The 23226-nt window shown below is 36.4% G+C and overlaps 1 protein-coding gene across 9 annotated transcripts in view; it reads left to right on the top strand.

Moving 5' to 3' along the window:
- The window catches only part of LOC118007354 (kinase D-interacting substrate of 220 kDa), a 101897-nt gene that overhangs the window by 1919 nt on the left and 76752 nt on the right, over positions 1-23226 (top strand). For 6 of the 9 annotated variants that reach the window (XM_035000410.1, XM_035000408.1, XM_035000405.1 and 3 more), the window contains exons 2-7: positions 5013-5156; positions 13370-13468; positions 14188-14286; positions 18795-18893; positions 19837-19938; positions 22697-22795. In XM_035000410.1, coding sequence (XP_034856301.1) covers positions 5049-5156; positions 13370-13468; positions 14188-14286; positions 18795-18893; positions 19837-19938; positions 22697-22795 — 606 coding nt within the window. In that variant the 5' untranslated portion in view covers positions 5013-5048. The remainder of the gene's footprint in view (positions 1-5012; positions 5157-13369; positions 13469-14187; positions 14287-18794; positions 18894-19836; positions 19939-22696; positions 22796-23226) is intronic. The other 3 variants (XM_035000409.1, XM_035000406.1, XM_035000402.1) reach the window with 1 other exon arrangement.

The following is a 23226-nucleotide window of genomic DNA, read 5'->3' as shown; positions in this document are numbered from 1 at the left end:
TCAAAACTGTGTTTTGCTCAAAAACTGTGTTTCTCAGCTTTATCTGCCATTATGTTAGGGCTGTTTAGAAGGGAAGGAACAGAGACTTACTCTTTTACCTCAGGGAAAAGGAGATTTATAGGACTTAATGAGAATCAGCAAGAAATCAGGATCCAAGGCAGCTTCACCTTCTGCCTCTCTCTCAGGGGCCGCATTTGTTCTGTTGCTTCTCTATTCATATCTGTTAGGTTCTCTCTGCTGACTGGTTATCTCAGAACTGTATCATTTGGCACATGGCCCATAATGACTGAGTCTTTGGTTTCTGATTCTGAAGAGTTCTAAAGAGAGGAATCTCATTGGCCCGGCTTATGTTTTTGAGCATTCACATGTCCCAGATCATGTGCCCATCTCTGATAATGGCTGATTGTAGAAGGCAGGGCTGTTGATGGTAGCAGAGCCTATGGGCAGGCAAAGACCTACAGAAGAGGCACGTTTAGTACACCTATGCAGTTTTTCAATTTGACAGTTACCTATGATGTTTCTACTTGGTATATTCCTGTGATAGGTTCTGGGGATATAAGAACAAAGGAGAGAAAGCCCTTATCCTTGAGGAAGTTACAGATCTAACCAGCCACCCTCACTTTCCAATCTTAGTGCTTACTTTTTACTTAAACATTCCATCCATTGTTCTTGGGTGTACACTACATAGGAGCTCGGCTGCCCATGTTTATCTTCACATGAGAATACCAAGGTCTAACTGTGCATGCCAGGCCAGTTCCTGACAGTCAGGGGACTACTTTTCTCTTTCTCAGCCCCAATTTTGTAGGCATTATGCCACATATAAGGTGGGTCTTGCCTCAAGAACTTGGAGTTTAGAGTTGTGGACAAGAATGAGTAAAACGGTATATGAGCAGTCAAAATTTAGGTGTATCCACAGGGTATAGAGTCTGAGAGTCAGGGCACTGGCCCAGCTTAGAGTAAGCAGCCAGTCAGTGGAGGTTTCCAGAAGAAGATAATGTTAGAGCCAATCCACAAGGATGAGTAGAAAATGTCCAGGATGGGCATTCTAAGCTGAGGGGGCAGTAAATGCAGAAGCCTAAAAAAAGAAAGTGTGGGGTAGCCAAGGGTTGCAAGCAGATTAGTCTGCCTGGACCTGGAAGAGTGGATGTGAGTAGGGAAGCAGCTTTGGGTCAAGGGAGGGAGGGATGGGACTGGGAGGGGAGACAGAGATGAGACTGGAATGGTAAGATGGGTCCAGATTGTGAAGGATCTGCAAATCTTCACCATCATAATCCAGAATTGTGTTTGAGTCCTGACTGCCCCGCACAGAGCAAAGCTTTTCATGGGAATTATAGAATTGAATCTTTCCAGTTGCTTTCAAAGGCTTTGAGTGTTTCAGTCTCTTGAACAACTTGTGAGTAATAAAGCCATCATCTTTTGTTCTCCCAGCGTGAATTTATGGGGAACTAACAGAAGGATTTTAAAAGAAGCGTATTTTAGATCACTCTTGCTTCAGTGTGGCAACTTGATTGAGGTGGGGGAAGACTGGAGAGAGGAGAATAAGTTGGGGGACTGTCACATTGATCCAGGTGAGAGATGGTACAGTAGTAATTCTTAGGACAGGTGCCTAGATTACAACAGTTTCCTCTTTTCTGGAAACAGTGCCAATACTATGTGACCTTGTAACCCCTTCCCAACCCTGTGACTATAGTAAATTTGTTCTGGTTGGCACTTGACCCAACCTGGGACTTTTGAATCTGGGAACAAAGAATAGTCTGCTTTCTCTGTTTTGAGAAACTATCTGATTTGGGACTAGATAGCAATTGGCAGCCATATTCCCATTTGTGTAGAGGAAGTTGGTCTATAATGAAAGTAGATTAAGCCAATAGAGAACGAGAATTCTACTGGCATTTGAAGTCCAGTGGCACCCACCATTCCCACAGTGTGGTTATGGGAAATAAATCAGTATCCTTAAGATAAATTTCCTGTTTTGCTTAAGCTAGTTTAAATTTGTCTCTTGTACCCAAAGGAGTCTTGATTAGCATAGATGATGAAGACCCTAAAGTAAGGCACTGAGAGTCGGTTAGGCTGACGTGAGATGTTAGGAAATATGTTAGACAGAAAATGGTAATGGTTGTACTCTGGAGAGAGTGGTCGATGCTTTGATACAGTGGATGTGAGGATGGTGCTCAAAATGGAAGGAGTAAATTGAGCAAAGGCAGGTGTGTGGAGCAGCATGCACGTAGGGACAACTTTGACTGCGTCAGCTTCGCTGGGCTTTGGGAGGAAGTGGTGCTGGTATAAAGAGAGAAGAGTGGTAGTTAGAACCAGATCCTGGACGCCTTACTGAGGTATTAGACTTGATCCTATAAGATGTGAGAACAAGTGAAGGCATTGGATATTGGTTAATAAAAATCTCTTACTGGTTTGCAATGACAGAAGTGTCATATATTTGGGGATGTGATGTACAGCATAGGAAGTACAGTCAGTAATATTGTAATAACTTTGTGTGGTGATGGATGGCAACTAGACTTAGGGGGATCAGGAGGTACACTTTGAAACTAATAGGATATTGTATGTCCATTATACTTCAGGAAAAACAAAGTATCACATTCTGGAAAATTAGGAAATAAAATTTCTAAAGAAAATAAAAATTACATTAATGCCATCACCATTTGATCTGTTTCATTTCAGTATTTAAAAATGTATATGTTTATAATAGTTGAGCTGCTGTATATGTCGTTGGGTTTTTTTTTTAGTTAATTTTTTCTGCCACAATATATCACAAGCATTTTTTTTGGTCAATAATAATTTTTTGAAACATTTGGTGACTGTATATTATTCCACTGTGTGAACATAACTTACGTTATCTCCTATCTCTGAGTTTCTTGTTCTTATGAATAAAATTGTGTTGTATTTAAAATCTTTGTCCATGTTTCCTGTGTTTTTAGAATTGATACCTAGGAGTGAAGTTACTGGATCAAGTAACATAACTTTTTTTTGAGGATTTTTGAAAAATAGGTATTATTGAGGTACAATTTACATCAATATTATTTACCTTTTTTACTGTCCAGTTTTGAATTTTGACAAATGCATATAATCATGTAAATACCACCACAAGCAGAATATAGAGCAGTCCCAGAACTTCCCCAATTCTCTTGCACCTAATGTAGTCCCCTCATTCTCCTCCTTTAGACTGACAACCTCTGATCTGTTTTCTGTCCATATAGTTTTCCTTTTCCAGAATGTCATATAAATGGAATCATATGGTGGAATAGTTTCTGTCTTCTGGTCCCCAGAGATACACTTCCACCCCATGTGCAAAACACATCACCCTATCCCAAGGCCCTCCAAAGTGTCAGCTCATTAAAGCATTCACTCAAAGTTCAGAATCTCATTTGAATCTCATCAGTTCTCAAGTTCTAAATCTAAATCAGGTATGAGTGAGGCTCTGGGTAGAGTCCATCTTGAGGCATGATTCCTATCCATCTGTGAACCTGTGAAACTTGAGAAATAAGTCATATGCTATAAAATACAATGAGGGGACAAACTTGGGATACCAGTAATTGACATTGCTCAAGAAGGGGGAAAATGGAAGGAAAAAAGACGTTACCAGCCTCAAGTAATTTTATTCTCTTAGAGCAAAAATTTTTAATTTTGGTGAACTCTGATTTATCACTTTACTTTTTTTGAGGACCATGCTTTTCGTGTTATATCAAATAAATCTTTGCTTAATCCAAAATAGTATATATTATCTTCCAAAAGTTTTGTGCTTTTAGATATTTATGTCAATTTTAGTATATGTATTTTATGCCAGGTATGCATTGAGATTTGTTTATTTGCATTTCAATGTCCAGTTGGGTAAAACAACATGCCCGCTTTTTTTGAATTTACATTCTAGTAGTGGTAGATGGACAATAAACACACAATATGATATATTTGCAATGGTGGTTAAGTGCCACAGATAACATAAAGCAGAGCAGGGGGGTGGGAGTGTGGGGGCCGCTACGGAGGATGTGTGAGGTTATTACTATATTACATCACAGGGTCAGGTTAGAATTTCCTAATCAGGTGAGTGAAGGAAGTGAGGGAGGGGGCCATGTGCATTTCTGGTGGAAGAGATTTAGGTAGACAGAATCCCTGGGGTGGCACAGCGCTTGGCATGTTCAAGCCGTGAAATGGGTAAGGGGGAGTGGTAGGAGATGAGGTCAGTTAGAGTCATCGAGACCAAGGTAACACATGTGATTTGAATTCTTTGAGACGCCATTGGAGGGCTTTGAGCAAGGAAGGATGGAATCTGACTCAGTGCTACTCCAGGCGGGCTTCTTCAGGCAGCAGCTGAAGTGGTAGCATCTCCTGGGAGCTTATTAAAGAATCAGACTCGGGCTGTACCCATACCTACTGAATCAGAATCTCTGAGGGTAAGGCCCAAGCATCTGTTTTACAAGGTCTCTAGGTGATTCTGATGCATATTATGGTTTAAGAAGCTCTGGTCAGACTTAGGTTTTCAGAAGATCACTGTGGTGGCTTGTGGAGGATAGACTGTGGGGAAGAGCAGTTGGGATCTAGATGAGAACTCACAGTGGCTTGGGCCAAGGTGGTTGTGATGGAGGTGGTGAGTAGTAGTTAGATGTTAAATATGTTTTATAGGTGAAGCCAAAAGGATTCTCTAATAGATTGAATGTAGAGTGTCGAGGACGAGGTAAGTCATGGATAATTCCATGGAAGAATGGAGCTGGAGCTGCCATTTACGGAGATGAAGGAACAGTGGAGCACTTTCTTCTGTTTAGGGGTGGTGATGAGGATGGCTTGGGGGATGCATCTGGGATTTGGATGAGTTAAGATTGAGAGGTGTGTGAGTCATGGGAGGGGAGGGGTGGGCATTTTGACAGCTGAACTATGGGGCCTTGTTTTTACTCCTGCCAGTGGAGGTGTGTTTGTACAAGTGTAAGGTTAAAAAGGATAATATAGTTAGTAGTAAATTATTTTTTTTCTAATCACAAATTATGTGTTATTTAATCTGCTTTTAACAGGTATTGGAATAAAGATAACTACAGCTTTCTGTGAAGATGTCAGTTCTGATATCACAGAGTGTAATTAATTATGTAGAGGAAGAAAACATTCCTGCCCTGAAAGCTCTTCTTGAAAAATGCAAAGATGTAGATGAGAGAAATGAGGTAAGACCAAGTTTCCTTTCTTTTTCTTTTTTTCACGCCCAGTGTGGGGCTTGAACTCACGACCCTGGGATCAAGAGTCGGATGCTCTACTAACTGAGCCAGCCAGACACCCCCTAAGACCATGTTTCTAAAATTAAATTCTTTACATGAATATTTGTTGACTACCAACTACTGTGTACAAGGCATTGTGCTAAGCATACAGGTGAGTATGAAATGTAAAGTTCTTAGGCTTGGTAAGACTGTTAAAAGTACTTCAGATTCCATACTTTTAGAATACATTTGAACTCATATACATGATTAAGTATGGAGTTTAGATTTATGATTGACTTTTTTTTTTAGATGGAATAATCAGTATTTGGGAAGTTTGATGACTAAAGTCTGAAGTGTTTCTAGGAAGTTTTAGAGAGCTTCTAGACCCAGTCTTCTTAGAAATAGATTAACTAGACAAAATTTTTAAAATATTTTCTTTAATGGAAACTTAGTTCTCTTTCTGAGTTATTCATTCCACACACTTAGGGATTTTAAACAGACTGCATCTTTTTTTAAAAAATTTTTCATTGTTATGTTAATCACCATACATTACATCATTAGTTTTTGATATAGTGTTCCATGATTCATTGTTTGCGTCTAACACCCAGTGCTCCATGCAGTACGTGCCCTCTTTAATACCCATCACCAGGCTAACCCATCCTCCCACCCCCCTCCCCTCTAGAACCCTCAGTTTGTTTTTCAGAGTCCATCGTCTCTCATGGTTCGTCTCCCCTTCCGATTTCCCCCCCTTCATTCTTCCCCTAAACAGGCTGCATCTTTAAGAGACAGTTAAATAGGTTGTGGGTTTTGTTTAATAAGATAGGGAAGTATATATTTACCATTTTTTAAAAAAGATTTTATTTATTTATTTGACAGAGAAAGAGATAGTGAGAGCAGGAACACAAGCAGGGGGAATGGGAGAGGGAGAAGCAGGCTTCCCGCTGAGCAGGGAGCCCGATGTGGGACTCGATCCCAGGACCCTGACCTGACCTGAAGGCAGACTCTTAATGACTGAGCCACCCAGGGGCCCCCATATATTTACCATTTTCATTAACTTCTATTAGATATTTCTGTTCAACAATACAAATAAGTAAACTATTGATTTTATTTCATCATGAAGCACCACAGTACAGCATTTTAGGGATTAAAAAACTTTTAGTATGAATTATTTAAGTGCCAAAGTTTGTATTTATTTTATAAAATTTAAGAAAAATAAAACTTAAGCTGAGCCTGACTGGCTCAGCTTGAAGAGCATGTGACCATGGTCTTCTGATTGTGAGTTCGAGCCCCACATTGTGTGTAGAGATTACTTAAAAATAAAGAAATAAATAAACTTAAGAAAAAAACAAAACTTTCTTAAAACTGTATTTTCAATGTAGTATAATTTTTTTGCCAGTGGATAAGGTGAATGAGGAGTGATACATGTATATGTATGTCTGTATGTGTGTACATGTATGTATCTGTGTGTGTAGACACGTAAAGAGTTTCATTTTTTTTGTTATGGGGACAAAATATAAAATTTATCATCTGAACCATTTCATTTGTGTTCACTTGTGTGACTAATTCATAATGTTGTGAAATGTCTCCAGAACTTTTCAAATCTAAAACTTCATACCTGTAAAACAGCAACTCCCTATTTCTTTCTCTCTCCAGCTCCTGGTAACTATTCTTCTACTTTCTGTTTCTATGAATTTGACTACTCTCAGTACCTCATATAAGTGGAATCTTACAGTATTTGTCTTTGTGATGGCTGATTTCACTTAGCATAATATCCTTAAGGTTCAATCATGTTGTAGCATGTGACAAGATTTCTTTCCTTTTTATTTTATTTAAAGATTTTATTTTATTTATTTGAGAGAGAGAGAACGAACGAATGAGCAGTGGGGAAGGGCAGAGGCAGAGGGAGAAGCAGACTCCCCACTGAGCAGGGAGCCTGATGCGGGGTTTTACCCCAGGACCCTGGGATCATGACCTGAGCTGAAGGTAGATGCTTAACCGACTGAGCCACCCAGGTGCTCCGATTTCTTTCTTTTTTAAAGCTAAATACTATTCCATTGAATTTTGCTTATGCATTTATCTGTTGATGGACAGTTGGGCTTTTTTCTTCCTCTTGTCTGTTGTGAATAGTGCTGCTATGAACATGAATATGCAAATATTGTAAATGTTTTTAAAGTTGTGGAATCAGCAATTACTACTTTATGATTATGATTATTATTTTTGACATAAGGTACCTAATTTCATTAAATGTTAATTGTTGTAAGGAAATCTTAACATAAAATTTTGTTATTTTGTCATTGCAATAACCTTATGATAGTTAATGATTTTATTGAATCAGCTCATTTAATTTGCATAGCAACTCTTTAAAGAATAATGCTTTTATTCATCTTGATTTACAGGTAAATGGCTTAATCCCTTAGTTTCTTATCCCAGATATTAATGCTAGAACCCAAATTTGAACTCTGTTCTGTTTTATTTCAAGCTATAATCTGTTTATGCTCAATTGCCATTCTTTGAGTTTTCAGAATAAGTTCATCTAATGATATGCCGATGTTTTCAGTGTTTCTATATTGAACACAATATGTTTTGGTTAGGTAACTCTTCTGTGATTATGTGTTGTCAATAATTGTTTTAAATAGATACGAGAGAAAATTTGTAATTGGAGATTGTTCATTGTTATAAAGAGTTATTTACAAAAGTAGTCATTTTATTAGCATATATTAGCATATTTGGAATAATAAAATGATATTTTAAAAAGATTAAATTTTACTTCATAGACATTTTCTATGGGAATACTGAGAAAATAGCTTCACTTAGGAGAAATATAGCACATCAATAAGCACAAACGTATATTAATCTTATTCCCATAAAGAATGAAGTATATTTGGTATAGAGCTTCACTAGATCATCATGCATGAGGTAGCATTTAACTGATATTAATGGTATTTATTTTTAAATTTTTAGTATTAATTTATTTATTTAGAGAGCACACATTTGGAGGGAGGTGAAGAGGGAGAGGGAGAGGGATAATCTCAAGTAGATGCCGCGCTGAGTGTGGAGCCCGATGAGGGGCTCGATCTCACAACCCTGAGATCATGACCTGAGGCGAAATCATGAGTCAGCTGCTTAACCACATGAGCCACCCAGGCACCCCAGATATTAATGGTAATTATATCTAGTTTAGTATTGCATCAGTTGAAATTGGAGTTTTAAAATAATGATTTGAAACAACCTGGATTTTTCAATTATGGCTCAATGTGAGGGTTGGAGAGAAAGTAGCTTTCTCAAGGCCTTTTTTGGCATTTTGCTTACAGCTTCTGATAAAATTTAAACTTTATAGAATTCTGTAAAGTTGTGTGGATTTTCTTCTCTTCTTTCTTGCCCTTTAAAGTGTTTAATTACTTTATGTTAATGTGTTTTGTTTATCAGTTTTGAAAAGGTCTCTTAAAGATTACATCAATAAAACAAAATAAAATAATGTGGGGAAAATTGCCATACTGTGTTTAGCATACAATTGGCTGTCATCAGTAAATGCTAATTTCTTGTCTTCTTTTCTGTCTGCTTTATTTGTAAACTAGGTAGCTCGTGGCCTGTGAATATTCTCAATAATGGCAGATCTTTGCCCTTTGTAGAGAAGTGAAGACTTTCTTTTTCTTTTTCTTTTTCCTTTCCCTTTCCCTTCCCCTTCCCCTTCCCTTCCCTTTTAGAAAAGAACAGAAAGTTACTCTCAGCTCTTCTTGGTACAAGATTATAGTGCTGAAGTGGGAATCTAAATTCAAGGGGTGCATTTTGTTATGTGCTTAGAAAAAGGCTCTGAGGGACATTTCAAAGGGAAATTTAAAAATGTTTTAATTTCACTAACATTATTGGAAGAAGTATACATTCTCCAAAGGTTTGCTTTAAAGGGCAGTGGTTATTGAGGTCTAGTACATCTAAATAAATAGAAGTAGGACTACCTAGGAATTGGGAAGAGCAAAGAGATGCTGAATAGGAAATATTTTTGCATTGTAGTCTTCTGGGAAGCTGAGATAAGTATGGGACCTGTTGGGGAAACTTCAGTTGGTGCAGTGTTTGTTCTAATGTGTTTTGGCTTGAGGTTATTACAAGTGGAGTAGGGTTACGTGAAGTATGTCATTCTGTGTATTTTGGGAAGCAGTGGACTTGGGGTTTACTGGGATGTGTGGGATTAGGTATGGAAGGGGCCTTTAGTGATTCATTTTGAAGCAGAAAAATAAAGTTGTCATGGCTGTTTCTAAGTTACTCTGTCTCTAGAAGTGTAGTTATAAGATTGGTTAAGCAAGAACTAATAGAATAAATAAATGTTTTGTTATAAGGCCTAGCTTATAAGGTAACTTTTCTTCTATCTTTGAAAATTTAATACAACTTCATGGTAACCTTTTTTGAAAATTATTTATCTTTTTGATTAGTGTAGCTAAAAAAGGTGTATCAGTTGAGAATTAGTTTGGATTGCATGTAATAGCTCCTAAAACAGTGTCTTAATCAAAGTAAGGTCTTACTTTTCTCACATGATGACAAGCTGGAGGAACCATTCCAAGGTTGTTAGGATGGCTTCAGGATATCTTCCCAGGCTCCTTCTTCCCATCTCTCCACTCCTCACTGAGTGCTGGTGACTGCATATCAGCCATCTTGCTACAACTCCAGCACTGTGTCCACATACGGGGCAAGAAGAAGGAAAAACAGATGCCGGCTGAGCTAGTCTAATTACTGAGCTATCCTGGGAGACTTAACTAGAGCAGTATCATGGGATTATTTCCAGCTGCAAGTGAAGCTGAACAATGTGGATTTTTTTTAGCTGAGCACATTGCTATGCCTAAACAAAATCCTGTCACTCTGGGTACTGGAGAGACAAATAATAGTTTTTGCGAGAGAAACTAATGACTATTCAAGTCTTTCATCTGGCTTGTTTCTAGTTAATCAAATTTATACCATCTTTCTTATTTGTGTTATAGGTATTTATGCACATCTATGTTATTTTTTCCCTCATACTTTAGAAGCACCTATCTCTGTGAACAATCTGAAATGTGACTGTGACCCCAGAAAGTAAACAGAAAACTTCTGAGTCTCTGGAATTACTAATCTGAAAACTCTGATGTAAAATTCATATATCCTTAGGGCCATGGATTCCGGATTAATTGGCTTTAATTTATGTATTATACCAATGATTTTGTTATCTCACTTTTTATCTCAGTTCATTAGAATGGAGAAGGATGCTATAGAAAGTTTGTCAAAGAGGTGTTAGAGCTGACAGAGGCAAGCTTGGTGTAATAATTGATGTCTGTAGTTATGACTCAATTGTAAACATGTTTAAGGTAATCTGTTTAACAAGTAGTAAATAATGTGTGCATTGCTTTTTAAAATAATGGTTATCATAAAATATATAATCAAATTTAATGTTTAAAGGATGAACTTTTTCACCTGGAAAATCTATTTGTGCATAATACCTCATTCCCTAATGACTGGTTGAATGATGTATAATTTAGTATCCATTGTTATATAAGAATGTTTCTATTTAATGTGATTTACTTTTGTACTTTGTTTAAATGAGTATTTGTGTTTAACTCTTTACTTGTATTATTCTTATAAAAGCATCTGTTGTACTTTGTCAGTTATTATAATTATTTGCTTTTTTATGTGTTGCCACTGACAGATTTTTTTAATTCTTTGAGCCTTTGCTCTCTCATTTACTCAACAAATATTTGAGTACCTGTGTGACAGTCACTGTCCTTCACACTGGCAATACAGTATTATTATTATTATATTATTACTATTTTTGCATTTACACTTATGTTTATTTTTTTCATACAGTGTAATATTATTTTCAGATGTACAATTTAGTGATTCAGCACTTCCATATAATACCTGGTGCTCGTCATGACAAGTGTACTCCTTGATCCCAGTCACCTTTTTTTTTTTTTTAAAGATTTTATTTATTTATTTGACAGAGAGAGAGGAAACACAAGCAGGGGGAGTGGGAGAGGAAGAAGCAGGCTCCCCGCTGAGCAGGGAGCCCGATGCGGGGCTTGATCCCAGGACCCTGGGATCATGACCTGAGCCGAAGGCAGACGCTTAACGACTGAGCCACCCAGGCGCCCCTCCCAGTCACCTTTTTAACCCATCCCCCACCCATCTCCCCTCTGTTAACCATCAATTTGTTCTCTATATTTAAGAGTCTTTTTCTTGGTTTGCCTCTCTTTTTTGGGGAAAACAGTACTAAATTAAAAAAAAAAACAGACATGCTTCTCACCCTCATGGAGTTTAGAGCCTTTAGGAGAAATGAACAATAATCAGTTGTTAATCACACAAATATAAGTAATTACAAACAAGGATTAGTATAGTAAAGGAAGATTAGAGGGGGTTAGTTAGGCTTCTTTGAAGGGTTGATGTTTGACCCAAGAACTGAAGGATGGGTGGCAGTTAATTGGGTGGGACAGAGGGAAAACTTTGTGTGAGTGTCCAGAGATGGGAAAGAGCTTAAGGGTATGTTGGTGAGGAGGAAATGGCATGGAGTAAGTTTTGAGGTAGTCCTGCCATGGCCACTGTAAGTATTTTGGTTCTGATCCAAAAGAGCAATAGAAAACCACTGAGGATTTTAGGCAGAGAAACTATGCCATATTAGCATTTTAAAAAATCACAGATATTTTCCACCACACTGATATACACATAATAAGTAGATGCTTAAAAAAATATTTGTCTAATTGAACTTAGTTTTTGGTGTAAATTTTTTCTCATATACCTTAGTAAATCTTTAGTACTATCACTGTTAGCCCAGTGCTGCTCATCTGTTTCATACCATGGCACTTACAGAAGATGACCATGTGTGTATTATCGTACTTGGGGTAGATGAGTCTTGCTGCTGGAGGGAACCCATGCCAGACCTGGCTGCCCGGGTCCTGCTGCACTGTCTCAGAGCTCAGGAAGTACTGTCTCTTACTACTGTGGCTCATTCTAGGCACATAGGCTGGGCAAGTGTGTAATTATAAGAAGCTTTAGTTTAATGAGTTAAGTTTAATGAGTTAAGTTAGTTAAAAAACTATATATATTATATATAGTACCTATATTGTTTTTATTTATTGTTTTACTTTCCTCCCTCTTGTCCTGATGAACATCTTATATATACAGTTAAAATCATGTTCTATATTATATTTTATCTGGTATAGTTAGAAAATTTTGTTATTTTTTTTGAATGTTTATGCAGCTTTATTTACAACCAGACACCAGAAGCTAACAAAATGCTTTTCAATAAATGAATGGACAAATAAACTGGTACATCCATATTCTGACAACCCAGAATGCAGTTGTGATCCACTAGTCAGAACGGAAGCTTATGGATGGATCACTAATTTTAGGCAATATGCACCTTTTAAAAAAAATTTTTTTTATTATGTTATTAATCACCATACATTACATCATTAGTTTTTGATGTAGTGTTCCATGATTCATTGTTTGCGTCTAACACCCAGTGCTCCATGCAGTACGTGCCCTCTTTAATACCCATCACCAGGCTAACCCATCCTCCCACCCGCCTCCCCTCTAAAACCCTCAGTTTGTTTCTCAGAGTCCATAGTGTCTCATGATTTGTCTCCCCCTCCGATTTCCCCCCCTTCATTCTTCCCTTCCTGCTATCTTCTTCTTCTTTTTTTTCTTAACATATAATGTATTATAGATATGCTAAGATTTTTATATATGTTGTGGGAATTACTTTTCAGAGCCTAGTATTCATGTTTACTTATTTTGAATGAAATTATAGTGCCAAAACCAGACTAATAATGCTGTAGTAAAAAAATGTTTCAGGGACGCCTGGGTGGCTCAGTCAGTTGAGTGTCTGCCTTCGGCTCAGGTCATGATCCGGGGGTTCTGGGATTGGGTACCACATCAGGCTCCTTGTTCAGCAGGGAGCCTTCTTCTCCCTCTGCCTGCTGCTTCCCCTGCTTGTGCTCTCTCTCCCTCTCTCTCTTTCTGACAAATAAATAAAATCTTTAAAAATTTTTTTTCTTTTTCTCTTTGACTTCTATATTATTAGCAAACTGAAAACTTAAGATTTCAAACGTGTTTCTAAATTTAAGAAATTCTGTAAACAATGTTTAACATACCGTTGTGAAAACATGACTGTGGTATATTTAACTGTGGCATTTCATAAAGCCCTGTGTGTCTTTTATATTCCCTAGTGTGGCCAGACCCCATTGATGATAGCCGCTGAGCAAGGCAATCTGGAAATAGTGAAAGAGTTAATTAAGAATGGAGCTAATTGCAATCTGGAAGATTTGGTATATATTAAAATAATCTACTTATTTTTTGTCTTTTTCTTTTCCTTAACTTTGCTCTTTGTTTTTAAGAAGTGATTCAAAATTAGTAGATTACAATTGTTCTTTCAGATCTATCTTAACTTTGACTAATAATATGCTAAGTCAGTTTTTTAAAGGCGTGATGCAGGAGAGAAATTTTTACTTTAAATGAAAGGTCTCAGCTCTTCATGTTTTTTGTATATAGATGGCACTGGCTGAATAGAAGCACATATACTTGGATACTTGTAGCCTTTATTTAAAAATAAAGGACAGTAGTTTTTTCTTTATCACGTAGTTTCTAAATTTATCATATGGGATTGCCTTAGTTTAATAGCCTATGAATGTGCTCTTAAATCTGATGACAGGCTCTGTAATTTCAATTTATTGTAATGGTTGCCAGCCACAGGATTAGCTTTAAGGTTTTGATAGTCTTCTTTTTTTAAAAAAACACAGTATATGAGTAGGCGTCCAGTGAAAAGACTGACCAAGCAATTGTGAAAGCATTTCGGCACCACTGCCTCATGCACAGATATGTTCTTAACAGAGCTCATGCTGCAGTGTTATTTTAGAGTAGTTCAGAGTGGGTCAAATCATGTCAGTTTGGTATGATCATTTGGTATGTAAACTCAAATTTATTTTTCCTCACTTTGGATTGTTATTTTTGGTTTTGAAATGATAACATTGGTGACTGTGTGTTCAAGGATAACTGGACAGCGCTTATATCAGCATCAAAAGAAGGGCACGTGCACATTGTGGAAGAACTGCTTAAATGTGGGGTCAACTTGGAGCACCGTGATATGGTATGTACGTTGGTTATGATATGTTGTTTAATTAGCTGGAATCTTACTAACAGTAATAGGTATGTCTGGAACATTGTATTTTTGTGTGTGGGGGTTATATTATAATCTTTTAGGATTTGGGGCTGGGCATTGAAACAACTCTCGAGAATGTGTGAAAACCCAGGGGATATAATGACCGTTTTAGAATATTCTTAGTCATCATTTTCAGTTTATTTCAGAGTTTAAAATTCTGAAATATTAACTAAAAACAACTCATTAACTTTCAGTATATCAGTGCTTTAAAACTTATATGAGAGAATGGTTTCCTTGAAGAGGAACTTTAAGAGGGACAGTATAGTTTTAAAAATATTTTCAGTTGTTTAAAGTTATAATTATCAGAATAATATTTATAAATTTATTTAAAAAATGTTAATTGTGTTCAGGCATGAGCACATTACTAGTCTATACACATTACAAGTTTAACAAAATATGACCCTTAATTATCTTAGCTCTTATTTGCTCCTGGCATCTGCTTAAGACATAAAGATGAAGAAAGAGATCATTTCTAGCTTATTTATTCTGTGAAATATTCAGCCTTTTCCAAAGTTAATTTTAACAGTGGAAGAGAGGAAGGAATTGATCTGCCTTGACGTGTAAAACATGTACTACTTTGCTGATAATGAAGTGCAGGCAGTCTGAGTTTTTAAGAAACTGCAGCATTCTACCATCTTGTACTTACTATTATATTATAATTATAATTTACACAGTATGTTTACCTCTATAATCTTAAATGTATTCTCAAACTTAATGAAGTAGGTGGCATACTTATTTTTATAGGAAGATACAGAACTATTTATATTCTACTTATTTCTGAAAAGAAGTTAAAGTATATTGCTCTAAAAGTTTAGGGAGAGAAGATCATGATGTACTCAGTAACCTAGGCAGAGGATGGGTTGGTATGGCAGGCGAGAGTAAAATGTGGTGTTCTCATCTTACCGGGATATAAAGTAGAAAGGAAATGTGTGGAGGTTATTAAAGGCACCAAACCAGTTAATCAGATGAATTAATATTAGGTACCTATTCTATGCCTGGTCTCTTTATGTGCTTTAGCCTCTCTATGCTTAGTTGACTTCTCAGAACAATCCTCTGGGCTAGGGATGCATTTTGTTCTCAATGTATATAGTTCAGGAAATTGAAACTGGAGGAAGTGCCCTTTGCCCAAAGCAGTCAGGCTGAGTTTTGAACCCAGGTCTGCCTTACTACAAAGGTTTTCTCCTCTATTGCTCTTCCACATATATTAATAGGGAGTTAGGAACTATAAAGGACACATTATGAATGTGTCAGACTTAGGAAGATTTGTACAAAATGATCTTAAGCTTTTTTAGTTTTCTATATGTTTCTTTATTTCCCCTAAGTAATTACCACAGCATCTTTTAACATATTTACAGGGTCTTAACGTTTGGCTTTAAAACACCACAATTGGGGAAACTGAGGGCTGTGTCTCCCTGAATAGTTAGTGTTGAGGGACCCTAACCTCAACGGACTGGGTGGTGGTAGTAACTGCTGAGCTGTGAGGGAAGGCAGAGTCCCTGGGACTTGTGTAGGGGAGGAGAGTGCCCGCCAGGGTTTGTCTTTGGGTTCAGTAAGAGCCAGGATATAACATCTCAAAGTCTAGTGAGGATTTTTTTTTTTTTTAATGTAAGGATTTTCTTCTTAAGGGGACCTTTGTGGGCGCTAAACTAATGGTATTCACTTCTAACCTTTTCATTTTGCAAATTCGGGCGTAGTTTTCTCCTAAATTCTTGTGTAGGGTGACATTATACAAATTAAAAAGAGAGCATGATATTAAAACAATTCTGGGCAGGCATTTTAAAGATTAAAATGTTGGTGTATTTAAGATTTGACTAAATGCTAAGCTCTATAATTTGACCTAAATAAATTGTCAGCCTTTCCTTGTCTTTCATGACCTTGACCTTTTGTAAAAGGCGAAAGATTTATGCGATCTGAAGAGAAACCAGAGTATGACCTTGACCTTTTGAAGATTGCTCCTCTGGCATTTTTGTTTTTTATTTTTTTATTTTAGTTTTTTAAAGATTTTATTTATTAGAGAGAGAATGAGTGCATGAGAGCAGGGGGAGGGGCAGAAGGAGAAGGAGAAGCAGACTCCCCACTAAGCAGGGAGCCTGACTCATGGTTTGATCCCAGGACCCTGAGATCATGACCTGAGCCTGTGGCAGAGGCTTAACCCACCCTCTGGCATTTTTAGGTTGTCTCTCAATTTAGATTGATGTTTCTCATGATTAGATTGAGATTGTGCTTTGTTGGGAAGGATAGCACAGAGATGGTAGTCTCTTCTCAGCACACCACATCTAGGTACATGATAGCAAACCCGTCACTGGTGATGTTAACTTTGATCTCTTGGTATTGTCTGCCAGATTTATTCACTGTAAGATTACTGTTTCCCCCTTTGTAATTACTAAGTATTTTGGAGAAGATACTTTGAAACTATACAAATGTCCCGCTTTTGATTAAACTTTCACTCATTTATCTTAACATCTACCAATGTATCTTGCATGCAGCAGTTACTACTGTGGTGTTATAATGGTGATTTTTCTACTTCCCTCATTCCCTATACGTTGATTAATTTGAATTCTTCTGTAAGGAAGAGTTCTTTGTCTTTCCATGTCTCTCTCTATGTATTTGTATGTAGTTAGATATCTATAAATATATATAGTCTGATGAATATTTATTTTATTCTTTGGGTTATAATTTAGTTCTGTACTTACTTTCCTGCTCAGGTTGTTCCAACTTTGGCCATTGGGAGCTTCTGTGCCCTTTTGAGATGCCCTATCTTTTTTTTTTAAAGCACTTCCTTACTTTCTGGCATCATATACTTCAGGCCCATGTTTATCTTGTATTTTTCCTGGCTTATTTTCCTGATTATCAGCCCTGGATTCAATCAGTTTTCCAAGGAACCATGGTTTCTTTTATCGGAAAATGGTATCGAGAAACCAATATCTTGGTTTAGGTGTTAGGTGAGCTTATTGTTACTGGGGTATCACTACTTGTAGTCCTTCTCAATGGATAGACATAGAAAATACATGTCTGTATACTAACTCTTGCATATACATGCATCTATTTCTATACTTGTGTGTTTGTATTTTTTTTTTTAAAGAAACTGCCAACCCAATTTGTTAATAACCTTTTCCCTTTCCCTAAGTTGTAACTCTTCTCTGATGGTGACAAATCTGGCTCTGTTATCTACACAATATATTTACTTGTTTGTTCAACCCTAGTATACAAATAAAGCAGTTCCAGAATTTCTAATCAATACTCCAAGAGAAACAGATTTGCCTGCTAAGTACAGTGTTTGTGTACAGTTCTTTCTCTCTTTAACATTACAGTATTCAGTCAAAATATTGCTTTCCAAAGTTACCTAGGGTTAGCTTCTAAGTAGTTATGTGATTTTGTGATTCATTTGTAATATAGTTAGATTCATTTGGCCCAGTCTGTATTGAATTTTTTCTTTCCATATTCTGGTTGATTTTTAAAACATTTGCATACAGTAAAATTCACTCTTATGGTGTATAGTTCCCGGGGTTTTGACAAGTGCATAATGTCTTATGTCTACCACCATGTCCTATACAGAGCAGTTCTATCACCTCAACAGTACACCCACCTGCTCCTTTATAATTATCTCCTCCACCCACTCCTCAGCCGCTGGCCACCACTGATCTGTTTTCCCTTTCTACAACTGTGCCTTTTTCAGATCAGGGCAAGTATTTTTTAATCTCCTTTTTAGTGATGATGAAAGAGACTCAGAAGGATTAAGTGATTTATATTCTCAGAACCAAATGTGGATTTAAATGCTGGTTTAAAAAAACCAAAACATTTATTTCTTCGTATAATTTGATTACATTGGTCTTTTTTACTGAATTGCATTATAGCTGAAGAGAAAATTGCTTAAAATAAAAAAGAAAATTGCTCCTATAGTTTAGAAAATAGAATGTCATAATGTTGTTCATTCATACTTGGTGAATTCACACTGGAAATTGTGATCTGCAGATCTCTGCCTCAGTATCCTCTCATTTTTAAAAAGAGGTGCTGTAATGATCTGGGATTTACAGGATGTGTTTAATGCAGGAGTTGAGTATGATTGCTAGAATGCCTCTCTAGAAAAAGTCTAGACTCATACAAGAATATCTAGGGACATAGAAAGTATTTTGAAGAAAAAATTTTTAAATAGCCAAAATAAATCTTGGAAATTTGAAAAATCTAACATGAATGTTCTCTATTTTAGTTTCCATGATACAGTCAAAATTTGGAGTAATTTTGGAATTAAGAGATTTGACTTATTTCAGATACTATTGTGTATTTGTCTGGGGAGCTTGGGGATTTAAAACTACATAGTAGTGCCTTCATACACAATGGTTTTATGTAGAAATAGTCAAAGAAGGAACTTCATTAATGGCATTTTGTGCTTGGAGATGACCAAAAGTTTTCTGTCCCCCCAACCCTTTTTTCCTTAGGGAGGATGGACAGCTCTTATGTGGGCATGTTATAAAGGCCGTACTGAAGTGGTAGAGTTACTTCTTTCTCATGGTGCCAATCCAAGTGTCACTGGTTTGGTAAGCGTTCACAAAAATTTCACTGTAATATGAGTGGTAAGTTCTTTAGGTAATACTTAAGGCTGATTATATTTTAGACTTCAGATTGAATAGAAATTATCTAGATGTTAATAAAAATAATAATGCAAGATGTGATGTCAAATCACAACGAGAATTTTTTTCTCAGGCTAAGCTTATTTCTCAGTTTTTATCAACAAAAAGGCAACTCTTAGAGCTTAAATGTTAATTATAACATATAACATTTCAAAAGGAGATTTTGAAATCCCTAAGTCATCTTGCCTGTATTCTGTGGGTATGCATTCTTAATCTAAACTTATTTAAAGAAAAAGGGTGTTTACCAAATATCCATACCATTTTTCTATACATTTCTTTACATGGTAATACATGTGTTACTACTCTCTTTGAGACTTGATCTCAGACTGCTGATTGAGAGATTATCCTTCTGATGGGGACATCCTTTTATACTGTATACATATGTCAGATAATCATGTTGTACACTTTAAATATCTTGCGATTTTGTCAGTTATACCTCAGTAAAGCTTCTTAAAAAAGGAGAAACTTATTCAAGTTAATAGAAGGATTATGTAAGTTAATGGAAGGATTATATTACATATTTCTCTTATTAGTCTTTCCTGTTGGCTAGATAATCATATTAAATGTATTAATCTGTAAAAATAAATGTGTTCGTAATATATATGTCTTTAAGGTTGAGTGCATTTTATTAGCTGATTATGTCTTATGAGTATTATGTTTTTTCAAGTGGAGAATGATCCGTAACTTGGTATTTTAAAATATTACTTTGTATTACTCCCTTTACTATTTACTTTTCTTAGCAAATGTGTGTTGTAAGTATCTACCTAAAACATTTTTCTTTCCCTCGCTCCCTTGCGTTCTCCCTCCTCCCCTCCTTTTCTACCTACTTCCGCACCTCCCTGCCTCCCAGCAGTACAGTGTTTACCCAGTCATCTGGGCAGCGGGGAGAGGCCATGCAGGTATAGTGCATCTTCTACTGCGAAACGGTGCGAAAGTCAACTGCTCCGATAAGGTAGGTCAGCAGGAGCTTTCCAGGTTCCGGTCTATGTTATGTCTACTCAGTATGTCTAAATGCAAGTTTTCTCATATGACCTCATGAGACTGTGCTGGTGAATCTTCTGTTTATATATATGAATGTATTTTATATAGATAGATATGTCATAGGTGGATCCCTTACACATAGTAACTCTCCCTCCATTGTTTTTTTTTACATCACATTCATCATTCTCTGGAAAATAGATAGGGATGATTCCCTATATTCATTATTTGAAGTTTTCTGTTATAACTCTTATTTCTACCTTCAGTCCTAGCTGCTTTCTATGTATGGTTGTCAGAATGATCTTTCTAAAATTCAGGTTTAGTTTTTTTTCTCTCTCTCTCATACTTAAAATGCTGAAGACATCAATCCCTGGTATGATGTGTGAAGACAGGCCTTGGCTCCCTTTCTGCCCTTTCTCCTGCCATCTGAACCCTAAAACTGCCTCGCCTGCTAGACTGCCAAAGGATGTGGGTGCCTGGATTCATCTGTTTTTAGCCCTTCCATGCCTTTGCGTGTGCTCTTTCACTGTGGAGAGAGAGTAAAGCTCTGCTTTATTTTCTGTTCATCCTTCACACTCAGCTCATTTGCCATCCACTTTAGAAAATTTCCCAGAATTTTGTTCTATTCATTTTTTAAATCCTTAATATTCATCCCAAACATTTAATAAGTATTTATTTAATTAGAACTTGACACATTGTGGGTAACTGTAATCTTTTCAAATTAATAACAATTCAGTGAAATATAGGAAAATAGCTAATAATTAGACATTTTTGATAATTGGAATATATTCTGAGTATAAATTTAAGTAAAATAATATTGCTTAACCTGATGGGAATGTTGGGAATCATCTTATGTTAATCTAGTTGGTGCTTGTATGGGTGTATACATATGTAAAAAAATCAAGTAATACATTTAAGATAGGTGTATTTTAGCATGGAACACTGGGTGTTATGCACAAACAATGAATCATGGAACACTACATCTAAAACTAATGATGTAATGTATGGGAATTAACATAAGAATAAAAAAAAGGATAGGTGTATTTTATTTTATTTATTTTTTAGATTTTATTTATTTGAGAGTGAGAGAGAGAAGTGGGGGAGGGGCAGAGGAAGAGGGAGAAGCAGACTCCCTGCTGAGCGTGAAGCCTGACCCACGGGGCTCAATCCCAGGACCCTGAGATCATGACCTGAGCCAAAGTCAGATGGTTAACCAAATGAGACAGCCAGGTGCCCCTAGATTGATGTATTTTATATACTTTATGTAGTTATGCTCACTTTTTAAAAGTATCACCTAAAATAATAGGTTGACAAGGACTGTAAAGAGACTCTTGCAAATACTTATAATATGGTACTTAAAAGTATTGTATTGGGACTGTTCATTAATTCAGAATGGTTGTCTTCTGTTTTTTGTTTTTTTTTTCAAATTCTTGTTTGAATTCTAGTTAGTTAACATACAATGCAATGTTGGTTTCAGGAGTAGAATTCAGTGAGTCATCACTTAACATACAACACTCATGCTCATCAAGATGGGCTGTCTTTTAATTCAGATTAGTGAGGTTTTATTTTATGTCCAAAGTGGATATGATTCTCTCTATTGATGTTTTTGATTTGACACTTTAGTATGATTGTGAAATCTTTAATTTCTCCTTCTGGCCTATTGAAAAATGGTTTATATGACCTGGCATTCACGGCCCCTCCAGAATCAGGTAGCATGCTACCTAGTCTGTCACTCTGACATTTTGAGAAAATGTTTAGTACCTACTGTGTGCAGTACCCTGTATGTGTACTAAACACAGAAGATACAAAAACAAAGTTCCTCAGTCATACTTGCCACATTTAAAGTGCTCAGTGGCCGTATAAGACTCGTGGCTACTGTATTGGCCAGTGCAGAATTATGGAGCATTTCCATCAGCATAGAAAGTTTTGTTGGACAGAGCTATTATAGAAAGTAGGCATTTATTACATGTTTATTTCAGTCTGTAGTCTCATGTAGTTAAAGATCACCGTGGGTATGTCTCTTGATTGCCAGACTTCCCAAAGACACAGCATTGCTTTTATGCATAATGTACATTCTCTGATGTCTTTTGAATCACATTCCAGCTGAAGGTGCTTTTAAGTGCAGTTTCTAAGGAAGTTTATTTTATCAAGTTTAGAGGCTGATTTGGGGGTGGTGGTTAAGAGCACAGACTGAAGCAGGCCTTTTGGGGTCATGGGTCTTACTCTACCTCTTAGTAGCTTTGTGACTTTAAACCTGTAATTAATTTCTCAGGGCCTCATTTGCTCTCTGTGAAAATGTGATATTTCAAATTCTCCTTATTCTTGTGATAAAGATGAGTTATGTGATAAACATGAGTTAACACATGTAAAGTACTTAGAATTATATTTGTCATTTCATTGTTACTCTTTTTGCCTGTAGTCAGACTGTTGGACTTTAAATTGTATTTCACAAGATACAGGAAGCAATGAAAGCTTGTTGAAAATTAGAGGCTGTATGACTTTATGATGGAAAAAATTGTCACTAATTATAAAAGTTGTTTCATACAGTGGTTAGTCATCTCTTCAGGAGAAAGACACTGGGGAAAATACAGCTTATCTAGAATTAAAATTATAATTTGTATAAACAGTAATTTAAGAATACTTAATATGGGTTTTATTGAAATTTGTGTTGAGAAAGTTTCTTTTACTACAGCTCTGATAATAATTTTACATTTGTTATTATTTTTTTATAGTATGGAACTACCCCTCTTGTTTGGGCTGCACGGAAGGGTCATTTGGAGTGTGTTAAACATTTATTGGCCATGGGAGCTGATGTTGATCAAGAAGGAGCTGTAAGTATCTTTTCTGTTTAATAAACCTTGGTAATAGAGATAATGTTTTTAGTTTTAAGGGAGAGAATATTCTTTCTTAGTAAATGTCTAGAAAAATTTCCCAATAGTTCTTAAGTGATACTTAGAAAAACAAGCATTTTCTTTCTATTATCCTGACAAATACATTATGTTCTAGATAGTATGTGTTATAAACATGCTTTTAAGGATCTATTATTAATGCATGTAAATTTTGGGAGGCTAAACTATAAAGAACATCTTACAGTAATCTTACTATTGATTGAATCAGTATTAAAATACTCTTTATTTTATTTTTTTTAAAGATTTTTATTTATTTTTTGACAGAGAGAGACAGCGAGAGAGGGAACACAAGCAGGGGGAATGGGAGAGAGGGAGAAGCAGGCCTCCCACTGAGCAGGGAGCCTGACGCGGGG

The sequence above is a fragment of the Mirounga leonina genome, unplaced genomic scaffold (genome assembly GCF_011800145.1).
Source record: "Mirounga leonina isolate KUSES-001 unplaced genomic scaffold, KU_Mleo_1.0 Mir_118, whole genome shotgun sequence".
Lineage (NCBI taxonomy): Eukaryota > Metazoa > Chordata > Mammalia > Carnivora > Phocidae > Mirounga > Mirounga leonina.
The sequence above is the reverse complement of the archived record's forward strand: the minus strand, read 5'-3'. Positions and strand labels throughout refer to the sequence as shown.